Source organism: Ascaphus truei, chromosome 5 (genome assembly GCF_040206685.1).
Source record: "Ascaphus truei isolate aAscTru1 chromosome 5, aAscTru1.hap1, whole genome shotgun sequence".
Classification (NCBI taxonomy): Eukaryota; Metazoa; Chordata; class Amphibia; order Anura; family Ascaphidae; genus Ascaphus; species Ascaphus truei.
In genome coordinates, this window is record NC_134487.1 from 222,532,031 (window position 1) to 222,545,674 (window position 13,644).

At 46.8% G+C, this 13,644-nt stretch overlaps 1 protein-coding gene across 10 annotated transcripts in view; it reads right to left on the reverse strand.

Annotated features, from left to right (window-relative positions):
- The window catches only part of SPDL1 (spindle apparatus coiled-coil protein 1), a 115,886-nt gene that overhangs the window by 41,664 nt on the left and 60,578 nt on the right, over nt 1-13,644 (reverse strand). For all 10 annotated transcript variants that reach the window (XR_012801809.1, XM_075601682.1, XM_075601679.1 and 7 more), the window contains one exon: nt 3,704-3,844. Coding sequence is in view for 9 of the 10 variants with exons in the window: in XM_075601682.1 (XP_075457797.1) it covers nt 3,704-3,844 (141 nt within the window). In the remaining variant the exon portion in view is untranslated. The remainder of the gene's footprint in view (nt 1-3,703; nt 3,845-13,644) is intronic.

Here is a 13,644-nt window from a genome sequence, read left to right on the forward strand (position 1 = left end):
AGTGCTTCTCTTAGTTTTTGCGCATGTTGAAATGTTCATATTGATGCTTCTATGTTAATGGTATGCAATGATTTGGGGGCTATAAGGGGAATTTATTTTAGACTGGGAGGGGGGGGGTTTCTAAAATGTCTCCTGTATTCCTTCAGGGTGTAGTGGGGGAGGGGGGGGGGACAGGGTGCAAGTAAGGGTAGGGTACACAACAGATCAGCAAACAAGATGGGAACGGGCTCCTGCAGACAGGACTGATCGTATGAAATGCAAGCAGCAGAGATATACAAAGAGGCGCAAGTTATTTTTGTGTTCACCTTATTTTCTTTGTGTCAGAAGTGAAAGTGGGGTTAGTGTTGGAGTCTGCAAGGGAATGCAGGGAGAGTTCATCTTTAGTGGTGTGTGTGGCCGTTAGCAATAAAACATTGCATTGGGGTAAGAAAGAAGAAAAAAAAAAAAAAGCAGCTTGCATGGTAGTGCCGGCCGGGGAAAAGAAAGGTAGGAGATGTTCGGGAGCCACACTCAGACCGCGTTATAAGCAGATCAACGTTGTAGCGGATCACACTATAACGGGGTTGAGCTGTATACTTGACAAATCACAACAAATAGAGATAATAGGGGTACCCCTGCTGCAGCCGCAGTGAAGTAATGATGTGAACGGTGCTTTGGGTGTAAACACTGTAGTAGATATGGGAGAGAAAGAACCCAATGTAGCACTCAGGTTCACACTCTGGGGATAAGTGAATGAATTAAAAACATAATCTTTATTAATAACAACATGTATAAAATATTGATCGAACGACGTACTGAAGGTGAGTTGATCCTAAATAAAGATAGCCATATTGGCTCCGGATCAAATTGATAATGTGTGCCAGATAATTTTAATAATTATAGGAGCCGACGCGCGCGTTTCGCGAGGGGCTTTTTCAAGGCGAATGGTTAGTATCATCAATGCTAACCTAGCATACTGCTCCTAGCATACATACTGCTCCTAGCATACACGTGCATGCGCAGATCAGTACTGCCTCCGCATGATTCTCTGAGACCGCGAGTTGATGCGGTAGTCTGCGAGTGCAGTTTTATACAGGATATAAGTGCCCCGACGGTCACTCTTAGCCTCCTTAAGGTGTTTATAGGGATAGTGCTCCGTTATTTACAAGTACTGAGGAACCTTACCTGCAGCAATACTACAGCTGCCTTGCCGTGTTCGGTATGCTGCATAGCATCTGTGAGGTTCTATCCTTCAGCTTATACCACTACCCAGCCCTCTGATTTATGTGTGAGATACCAGCCTGCCCCCTAGTATCAGTGTCTCCCCCACTGGGATACTGACCTCCCTCACGACCGTAGTCAGGATACTTACCTCTGATTTTAGCCACGCAGGTTAATATAGGTCAAAGGTCATTCTGACACTGATATGGGCACAGATCTCTACAGAGGAGCATAGCCGATTGAATATTACCACTACTCATATACATAGTGTATTTGTTTTATATGTCTATCAGTTGGGTTACACCTACCATTAAGTACTAGAATATATTATATCCTTGTGACCTGCAATCTCAGTACTTACCCGGACACACCTGGAGTAATCACCCACCACACAGGTCCGCATCAGGAACACTGTGTTGACATATTACCAGTGGTTTATTAAAATTATCTGGCACACATTATCAATTTGATCCGGAGCCAATATGGCTATCTTTATTTAGGATCAACTCACCTTCAGTACGTCGTTCGATCAATATTTTATACATGTTGTTATTAATAAAGATTATGTTTTTAATTCAGTCACTTATCCCCAGAGTGTGAACCTGAGTGCTACATTGGGTTCTTTCTCTCCCATATCTACTACAAATCACAACAAAATCAGCAAAATAGATTAAGAGGCCATACAATGGCATCTTAATTGAAGATACTGTATCTGATACTTACATAGTAGATAAGGTTGAAAAAAGACATCCGTCCAAGTTCAACCTATGATAAATTTAGACAACAGATACTTTATCCTATATCTATATTTACTTATTGATCCAGAGGAAGGCAATCAAAAAACCTCAGTGTCAAATTCTCCAATGATACATCATAAGAGGAAAAATAAATTCCTTCCTGACTCCAAGAATTGACAATCGGATTATTCCCTGGATCAACATTCTTCCCACGTTTACTTATTTGGTATATGCCTGTATACCTTTCCAAAAAGATGTCCAACATTTTTTTGAACAAATCTATTGTATCTGTCATCACAGATCCTTCAACCAGTTTTCAACCCAGGTGCATATATTTTTACTGAGTCCAATTTGCTTAATTTTGTACACCAACCTCGTGTGGAACCGTATCAAAAGCCTTTGCAAAATCTAAGTAGACCACATCAACTGCATTACCCTGGTCTAAATTCATACTTGCCTCCTCAAAGAAACAAATAAGGTTAATTTGGCATGATCTATCCTTCATAAATCCATGCTGACTATTACTAATAATTTTGTTTTCCATTAGGTATTACTGAATATTATCCCGTATTAAACCTTCAAGTAGTTTCCCCACTATTGAAGTCAGGCTTACAGGTCTAATTCCCCGGTTGTGATCTAGCTCCCTTTTTAAATTTAGGCACCACATCTGCTTTACGCCAATCTTGTGGTACTGAGCCTGTGAAAATGGAGTCCTTGAATATTAAATGTAATGGTTTGGCTATTACTGAACTTAACACCTTGAGAACTCTTGGATGTATGTCATCAGGCCAGGTACCTTGTTTACTTTAATTTTGTCAAGCCGCCTATGAACTTCTTCCTCAGTTAACCAATTGTTCATTAATATGGAGGTTGTGGCTTCCTCATGTGGCACTACAATTGAAATTTATTATTCTCTGGTAAACACAGAGGCAAATAATTTGTTTAATACCTCTGCTTTTCCTTATCACCAATAATCTGCCTGCCCATCTCACACTGAAAGAGTCCTATATTTTTCCCCTCTCATTTTTTGGTTATTAAAGGTACTTAAATAACTTTTTAGGGTTGATCTTACTTTCTATTGCAATCCATTATCCATTTTGCTAATTTGATTGCCTTCTTGCTATTTTTGTTACATTCCTTATAATTTTGATATGATGCCTTATAATAGGTTTTAGATCCGGTTTAACATATACGCATACTCCACCTCCTCTTCATTTGCTTGATCCTTCCGAAAAAGGGAATAACCTTCTAAATGAACTGCCCAGTCATGAGTTTCATCCCATCATGTTTCAGTAATGCCTATGATATACTGCTCCTTTGTAGCTATCAATTCAAGCTCCCCCATTTTATTTGTCAGGCTTCTTGCATTAGCAAGCATGCAAGTTTTTTTTCAGCCTGTACTATTATCGTATCTTCTCCTTCCTTCCAGCGCCAACTTGGTTTAGTCTTTAGAAGTTTTCTAGTATTATCTGTCTTTACTATCAGTGTCTCGCTGCTTGTGAAACTCACACTTGCCCCCATTCTACCTCCACAACCCCTTGTTTCCTCATCTATTCTATTTACTTGTTGCATGAAACAAAAATGATGTACAGTACTATATATTAAACATTTCACGAGACCAAAACACAATACAGTTACTGTAAGTTGTATTGTTTTCTTAAATACATAGATTTTCTTTAACCTTTGCACTATAATTTAATTACGTGCTTCTCCAGAATTTTTATTTTATTTTATTATAAACTATAACAAAGTGCTTTTACACCTACCTGAAATTTTTCCAGCTGCTGTACCTTTAAAACAAGTGTTTCAATTTCGCTGTTCTTCTGTGCAACCATAGACTGTAAGCGCTCCAACTGCCCAGGGTCTGTTTGAGAACCTTTTAACTGCAACAATGTTGCTATTTGCACCTATCAACAACAACAAAAATAATCATAGCCTCTAAACCAGTGGTGCACAATTTTAGTTTTTAGTGGTGAGACCCAAATTAAAATGTCCACTATGCAAGTCCCCTCAACCCGCAGCCCAGAAAACAGTAAGGATTAACTCTGCGGGTTCCCTGCTTCTGAAAGGGACCCCCGCAGTGTTAGTCTTCTGACAAACTACAGAAACTAACTTGCTCCAGCCTATGTCTCTCTACGTGTCCACAGCAGCAGAAGCAGTCTCCCAAGCTCCATATTTGGGGCACCTACGATGTCATCCATGAAGACTGAACGGAACCAGAGACTGCGCGTGAGGGGGAACTGCTGCTGTAATTCAAGTTGGTTTCGGTAGTTTCAGTCAGAAGATTAACGTTGCACGGGGGGGGGGGGGTGGAAGTCCAATTCAGAATCAGGGACACCTGCAGACTTAATCCTCCTATATTTTATTTACACCAGAAATTTGCCAAGGACTACCAAGGGGGTCACGCACCACTGTTCTAAACAAATAAGTAGTATTTTGAATGATGCCCACACAAACATTTTAAAGAAATTATAAACATCATTACAATTGTGTGACAATGCAATTAATTGGAAAAGGAAAAATAACAAATATTGGCATGCATCTACTTGACAAAGAAGTGTAGACAATAAAAAACGATTGTTGGTGTTTTTAATCTCTAGCGCAGTAGTAGGGAACATGACATACTTTAAGAGCTACGTGAACCCTTGGAATGCTCTGCCACTCTATATTCGCCACTCTAACAAACCCCAACGGACCAAAACGAACTTTGCCATATTCACGGACTTATTGGGCTGGCACTGTGCTCCCCTTGCAAAAGGACACGCATTTTAAAAGACAATATTCCGGGCTTCGTTATACTTCTTGACATTTTATCCCGTTCTCTCCCTCAGTAAATGTTTTTGTCAAGTATATTCTAAGGTTGTCGTGTGTCTGTCTATCAAGGAAATAAATGTCAGTTTATTTTCCTCAACTTGTGTGCTCAATCTCGTACCCAAAAATACAAAATTGTTAAATCAGGTCAGTCCCCCGTGACAGCCACACACCTACTTTTTCTATTTTTAAAGCTTAGCAGAAAATTCACCATCTTAAAAAAAGCATCTTCAAACTATATATGCCAGTACTTGACCTCCTTGACTTGCACTTTTACTCCTAGAAGTCTCCCATTGTACCACTACGATTCTAAGCTCTTTGCGAAAGGGTCGCCAATTTGCCTCATTTTATGATTTACAGAAGTAGCAAGACGCTGTCTCCGGAAGATAAAAGCCACAGCTCCAGATACCGCTATCGAGCTGGGCAGATTGGACACCTGTAAGACCTATTATGGTTGTTTCACCCTCACACAGAAGTAAAAGGAAAGGTTCACAGTTTAGTGTTAGAACCTGCAAAATTTGGCATACATTGACGTGGTATGCAGGCTTATGACGCTTTGGCCAAAGGGTTTAACTAAATAACCAAGAAAAATATTATTATTGAAGTATTTACACTTTATACCATACTGTATATGTTTTGTCAATTGGATGAAGCAGTGGGCTGTCTTTTGTTGTATACATTTGCCACCTCTCAGTAGCACTCCTTTTGACAAATATAGCTCAACCCCGTTATAGCGCGGTCCTCGGGAGCCACCCGATCCGACCGCGCTATAACCGGGGTCGCGCTAATTAAAAAAATTTTTTTTTAAATGGCCTCCGCGCGTCCGATTGGGAGGAGGGAGGGAAGAGGTGGCCGGCAGCCCTACACGTCCCCCAGCAGCCACCGTAACTTCCCCTAGCAGCCTCACTTCCCCCAGTAGTCCACACCGATCCCCTCCCCCCCACCAGCCACGCTCCGATCAAACCCCCCTGCCAGCCAGCCCCGTTCTGCTCAAACCCCCCAGCCAGCCCCGCTCCAAGCAACCCCCCCAGCCAGTCCCGATCCAAGCAACCCCCCCAGCCAGCTCCGCCCCCCGCCAGCTCCGCCCCCCCGACAGACCCGCACCGCTCCGATCCCCCCCCCCTCCCGATGCCAGCTCCGCTCCGATCTCAGCAGCCGACACCAAAAGGTAAGGAGGGGGAGTGGGAAGGGTGTGAGTGTGGTGTGTGCAATGTGCCGTGTGTGCAGTGAGTGTGTGTGTGCAGGTGCTGTGAGTGTGTGTAGTGTGCTGTGAGTGTGTGCAGGGGTCCATGCTCAAACTACGTTATAAGCGGATCGCGCTATAACGGGTTGAGCTGTGTGTGTAATATATATATATATATATATATATATATATATATATATATATATGTCGAAACGGCTGTCTGTGGGTGGTTTTCTGGGTATGCACCTTAACCCTGGCTGTGCTCAAGGCTGTGACCATGCAGCAAGCTTAAGCCTATAGGGAACCATGTTAAAAATGGTTATTGAGGCAAAAAGTGACACTGTGTGCTCATTTGCATGTCATTTCCCAGAATCCCTTGCTGCAGTGGAAGTGCTGTATGCTGGGTGATAATGGGGAAAGGCGGGGTTGCAGACCTGCCTAAGACATGCAGATGAGCATACAGTTATATTTGCATATTTTCTTTCCTGTGGAGGGTTTTTGTCACTTTTTTTACTCACCATAACTTAACTCAGTATTATGGTTATATATATATATATATATATATATATATATATATATATATATATATATATATATAAATAAATATATCTATTTATCTATATATATATCTAGCTGATATTCCCGGCATTGAATTTTCCCGCTCCCTCCTCTCTCTCTCTCCCCCCATTGCCATCTCTCCCCCCCCCCCCCCCTTCCCCTTTCTCCCCCGTTAACAGCAATCGTGGCCCCCTTGATGGAAAAACAAGGAGTATTAGTATGTGTGAGTCTCTGACTCTGGCCATAAGATGAACGATCTGAGGGTTGCCATACTCAAAGGTAATCTTAAAACACCGAAAGAGAGACGGTTGCATGAATACAAATTTATGCAACTGTTCGGAACACTTAGCAGTGGCCTAAACAGAGATCGAAATTTTATGAGTCATTACTGACACAAGTGAACTCTCTTCCCATGAGCGCTAAAGGCCATGTCTGTACATACTGTGCTATATGTATGCACACACAGTTGTCTCTCACACATACTAATACTCCTTGTTTTTCCATCCCTATACACCAATAGGGGCCACAAAGTATCCACACACACTTTTAGTTGTGCTACAAACTCTCACATTTCCACACCCACCCACACCATTTATATCCACTCCCACTCCACACACACCTTTTGTAAATCACTGTATATACTGTGGGCTCTCCATTCATTTTTATTCACACTGATACACATACACACTCTTTCATCACTTGCTTTCAGGAACCTTTTGACACCTCTAGCCATAAAACACATCCACACCGGGGGAAGGACCAGCACAGATAACATTCCAATAGACACTGTTTATAGTATACCTTTTGCTTGCTTCATTCATTGTAACATCGCCGGAAGAAGAGATCAGTGTATCTCGAAAGCTCACACAAAGAAAAGCATTTTGTTAGCCACAGAACGGTATCATCTATTTATTTTTTGATTATTGAAGCTCGGCTAACACGGTACTGATACCTCTACATGAAAATATGGAAGATACCACATTGTACCGCACTCAAATGAAGCTAAAGGATTTACTGAAAAAACAGGCACAACTAGACAGCGATATCATCTTCCTCAGCAAATGCAAGAAGGAGCATCTGATCCCGAAAGGACTCGTCCTCAAAAACCCACTTGCCACCACATACAACACAAAATTCTCCCAACAACTGTGCACCAGGATCTCAGAAAGATTAAGGAACCATCTGATCAGCATCTGTTACAGCAACAGGCGAAAGACAAAAGAGATGATAGACTGCATCCTGGAGACAGGAGAAATACACACAGACACATGGAGAGGACTCCAAACATTCCATGAAAAACTCCTGAAGGGTCTAATTAGCAATAAGGAAAATAAACTGCACAGACTGAGGCTAAGAATGAGATACTCTGCAGCAGCCAGCACAATAACTAATAATACAAACATTGACAGTCACCAACAGCAGGACTGCACTGTTAACCTCTCAGATTACACACCTAATCAAGCAGAGTCCTCAGTATTATCAAAGGGTCTCACATTCTGCCCTACCAAGCCTATGGACAAGATTGAGCTGTGCAGTGACCTGGAAGAATTCTTCAGAAGGCTGCGTCTTAAGGAGTTCTTCCACAACAGACACAACCAAGATTATGCCAACACTGCAGAAGGAGAGCCGCTGCACATGAGCAGGGAGAAGCAAAAATCCAACTGGATCCCACAAACTGGGCGCAACCCCACATTGGACCGGTAAATTGAAAGCTTCAGACACAGCGCCAAAACCATCATCCTGGACAAAGTAAGGAAACAAACATATAATCTGACACTGATGGAAAGGAAAGCCATAGAATCGCTAAAGGCCAACCACAACATAACAATCAAACCTGCGGACAAGGGAGGAGCAGTGGTCATAATGAACACCACAGACTACCTGCGGGAAGCACACAGGCAACTCTCTGATTCAAAGTATTACACCCAACTGCAGGAGGATCCAACTAAAAAATACATGCGAGAACTCAACAGGATCATTAAAATACTCCTGATCCGCACAAGCAAACAAATTCTGGACCTGATACCAGCTAACCCAAAACCTGGCACATTCTACATGCTCCCTAAAATTCACAAAGAGGGTAACCCTGGGCGCCCTATTATCTCTGGATCTGGCACACTTACCGAGAATATTTCTGGCTGTGTGGAGGGCATTCTAAAACCACTTGTCAGGAACACACCCAGCTATATCCAGGATACCACCGACCTGCTAAACAAACTGAATGCCATTGCCCCCCTCCCAACAGGAACACTACTAGCAACTATGGATGTAGAGTCACTTTATACTAACATCCCCCACGAGGATGGGATTTCAGCCTGCAGATACTTTCTGGGACCGCAGGAGCCACTCACAGAGACAGTGACAAAATGCATCGAATTTATTCGGACACATAACTACTTCACATTTGGAAATGACACATACCTCCAGACAACCGGGACCGCTATGGGTACTCGGATGGCGCCACAGTATGCCAATCTGTTCTGCGCAAAACTGGAAAGTGACTTTCTTTCCACCTGTCATTTGAAACCCCTTACATACCTTCGCTACATCGATGACATCCTCCTGATTTGGACCTCTGGCGAACAGGACCTCCTACAGTTCTATGACAACTTCAATACGTTCCACCCGACCATCAATCTCAAACTCACCCATTCCCCGGATGAAGTACATTTCCTAGACACCACCATTACTATAAAGAACAACCAACTACAGACTTCTGTATACCGCAAACCTACAGACAGAGCCAGCTATTTGAGGGACAACAGCTTCCACCCGACACACACCAAACATGCAACCATCTACAGTCAAGCCATACGATACAACCGGATATGCTCCGACACAGCAGACAGAGACCAGCGGATTAAAGCCTTGAGATCAGACTTTATAAACCGTGGATATAACCACAGAATTGTAGACCAGCAAATTCACAAAGCAACCAGAATACCAAGAAGTGATCTCCTTGAATACAAACAGAAGGAGACAAGCGACAGGGTACCTTTGGTGGTCACATATAACCCACACCTAGGAGCCCTACGCAAGATCGCCAGGAAACTACAACCCATCCTCCAGGAAGATAGAAGACTGCAACAGGTCTTCCCTGAAGCACCCTTATTATCATACAGACAACCCCATAATCTCAAGAATATTATGGTGAGGAGTAAAGTATTCAGCAGTACAACTGAATGCGGGACAAAACCATGCTAGGACCCAAGATGCAAAACCTGCGCAATGCTCTACACAGCGGACACAATACAAATACCACACAGGAATCGGGAATACAAAATCAGAGGAAGGTTCACCTGTTCCTCCAGCAATGTCGTGTACCTCATCATGTGCATGAAATGCCCAGGGGGCTGCTACTACATAGGTGAGACAGGGCAGGGGCTAAACAAGAGAATGAACCTGCATCGCCACAGCATCACACGCGGAACAAGAGACAGTCCTGTTGGCGAACATTTCTCTGACTCTGGCCATAAGATGAACGATCTGAGGGTTGCCATACTCAAAGGTAATCTTAAAACACCGAAAGAGAGACGGTTGCATGAATACAAATTTATGCAACTGTTCGGAACACTTAGCAGTGGCCTAAACAGAGATCGAAATTTTATGAGTCATTACTGACACAAGTGAACTCTCTTCCCATGAGCGCTAAAGGCCATGTCTGTACATACTGTGCTATATGTATGCACACACAGTTGTCTCTCACACATACTAATACTCCTTGTTTTTCCATCCCTATACACCAATAGGGACCACAAAGTATCCACACACACTTTTAGTTGTGCTACAAACTCTCACATTTCCACACCCACCCACACCATTTATATCCACTCCCACTCCACACACACCTTTTGTAAATCACTGTATAAACTGTGGGCTCTCCATTCATTTTTATTCACACTGATACACATACACACTCTTTCATCACTTGCTTTCAGGAACCTTTTGACACCTCCAGCCATAAAACACATCCACACCGGGGGAAGGACCAGCACAAATAACATTCCAATAGACACTGTTTATAGTATAGCTTTTGCTTGCTTCATTCATTGTAACATCGCCGGAAGAAGTGATCAGTGTATCTCGAAAGCTCGCACAAATAAAAGCATTTCGTTAGCCACAGAACGGTATCATCTATATATATATATATATATATATATATATATATATATATATATATATATATATATATATATATATATATATATATATATATATCTCTATATATATCTCTATATATATATATATATATATATATATATATCAAATGGAAATATACTGTATGCTCATGTGCATGTCTTAGGCAGGTCTGCAACCCCGCCTTTCACCCAGCACACAGCACTTCCACTGCAGCAAGGGATTCTGGGAAATTACATGTAAATGAGTGCACAGTGCCACTTTTTGCTTCAAAAAACATTTTAAAAATGGTTCCCTATAGGCTTAAGCTTGCTGCATGGTCACAGCTTTGAGCACAGCCAGGGTTAAAATGCATAGCCAGAAAACCCACCCACAGACAGCTGTTTCGACCTTAATGGGTCTCATCAGTGTGGGGTTGGTTAACTGGCTATGCAATGAAGCAATAAGGATGGGGTTTACCATACTTAGTTAAGTTATGGTGAGTAAAAAAAGTGACAAAAACCCTCCACAGCAAAGCATATAGCAAATGGAAATATACTGTATGCTCATTTGCATGTCTTAGGCAGGTCTGCAACCCCGCCTTTCACCATTATCACCCAGCACACAGCACTTCCACTGCAGCAAGGGATTCTGGGAAATGACATGCAAATGAGCACACCGTGCTGTGTGCTGGGTGATAATGGTGAAAGGCGGGGTTGCAGACCTGCCTAAGACATGCAAATGAGCATACAGTATATTTCCATTTGCTATATGCTTTGCTGTGGAGGGTTTTTGTCACTTTTTATACTCACCATAACTTAACTAAGTATATATTATAATATATATATATATATATACAGTGTTCGACAATTAATGATAACCACACGCCCGTGGCGTGTGGATTTAGGCCGCTGACGAGTTGATTTAGGCTGCTGCGGCTCTTTGAATTCCCCTGCTCGCGCCAAAATTTTCAATTTAAAAAAAAAAAAAAAAAAAAATCCTCTCCCCGATTGGTCTGACCGGGGGTGGGGGGTGGGGGGGTTGCTTGGCTGCTGGATCCAGCGCGTCTCCGTCCGGCCACGTTTCCCATCGGGCCGTGCCCGTGCGGATGTCCCGCGCAGGCCCACACATAGCCCCGATGTCCCCCGCAGGCCCCCACATACCCCCGATGTCCCCCGCAGGCCCCCACATATCCACGATGTCCCCCGCAGTCCCCCACATGCCCCCGATGTCCCCCGCAGCCCCCCACATGGCCCCGATGTTCCCCGCAGGCCCCCACACAGCCCCGATGTCCCCCACATACCCCCGATGTCCCCAGCAGCCCCCCACATGGCCCCGATGTCCCCCGCAGGCCCCCACATGGCCCCAATGTCCCCCGCAGGCCCCCACATGGCCCCAATGTCCCCCGCAGGCCCCCACATGGCCCCAATGTCCCCCGCAGGCCCCCACATGGCCCCAATGTCCCCCGCAGGCCCCCACATGGCCCCAATGTCCCCCACAGGCCCCCACATGCCCCCAATGTCCCCCTCAGTCCCCCACATGCCCCCACACGGCCCGATGTCCCCCACACGGCCCCGATGTCCCCGGCAGCCCCCCACACAGCCCCGATGTCCCGCGCAGGCCCCCACACAACCCCGATGTCCCCCGCCCGCCCCCACACGGCCCCGATGTCCCCCGCAGCCCCCCAAATGGCCCCGATGTCCCCCGCAGCCCCCCACATGACCCCGATGTCCCCCGCAGGCCCTCACATGGCCCCGATGTCCCCCGCAGGCCCCCACATACCCCCGATGTCCCCCGCAGGCCCCCACATACCCCCGATGTCCCCCGCAAGCCCCCACATATCCACGATGTCCCCCGCAGTCCCCCACATGCCCCCGATGTCCCCCGCAGCCCCCCACATGGCCCCGATGTTCCCCGCAGGCCCCCACACAGCCCCGATGTCCCCCACACAGCCCCGATGTCCCGCGCAGTCCCCCACATGCCCCCGATGTCCCCCACACGGCCCCCACACAGCCCCGATGTCCCGCGCAGTCCCCCACATGCCCCCGATGTCCCCCACACGGCCCCCACACAGCCCCGATGTCCCGCGCAGTCCCCCACATGCCCCCGATGTCCCCCACACGGCCCCCACACGGCACCGATGTCCCCCGCAGGCCCCCACACGGCCCCGATGTCCCCTGCAGCCCCCCACATGGCCCCGATGTCCCCCGCAGCCCCCCACATGGCCCCCCACACGGCCCCAATGTCCCCCGCAGCCCCCCACATGGCCCCGATGTCCCCCGCAGGCCCCCACATACCCCCGATGTCCCCCGCATGCCCCCACATACCCCCGATGTCCCCCGCAGGCCCCCACATATCCACGATGTCCCCCGCAGTCCCCCACATGCCCCCGATGTCCCCCGCAGCCCCCCACATGGCCCCGATGTTCCCCGCAGGCCCCCACACAGCCCCGATGTCCCCCACATACCCCGATGTCCCTCGCAGCCCCCCACAAGGCCCCGATGTCCCCCGCAGGCCCCCACATGGCCCCAATGTCCCCCGCAGGCCCCCACATGGCCCCAATGTCCCCCGCAGGCCCCAATGTCCCCCACAGGCCCCCACAGGCCCCCGATGTCCCCCGCAGGCCACCACATATCCACGATGTCCCCCGCAGTCCCCCACATGCCCCCGATGTCACCCGCAGTCCCCCACACGGCCCGATGTCCCCCACACGGCCCCGATGTCCCCGGCAGCCCCCCACACGGCCCCGATGTCCCCCGCAGGCCCCCACACAGCCCCGATGTCCCCCGCCCGCCCCCACACAGCCCTATGTCCCCCGCAGCCCCCCAAATGGCCCCGATGTCCCCCGCAGCCCCCCACATGACCCCGATGTCCCCCACAGACCCCCGATGTCCCACACAGCCCCGATGTCCCCCGCAGGCCCCCACATACCCCCGATGTCCCCCGCAGGCCCCCACATATCCACGATGTCCCCCGCAGTCCCCCACATGCCCCCGATGTCCCCCGCAGCCCCCCACATGGCCCCGATGTTCCCCGCAG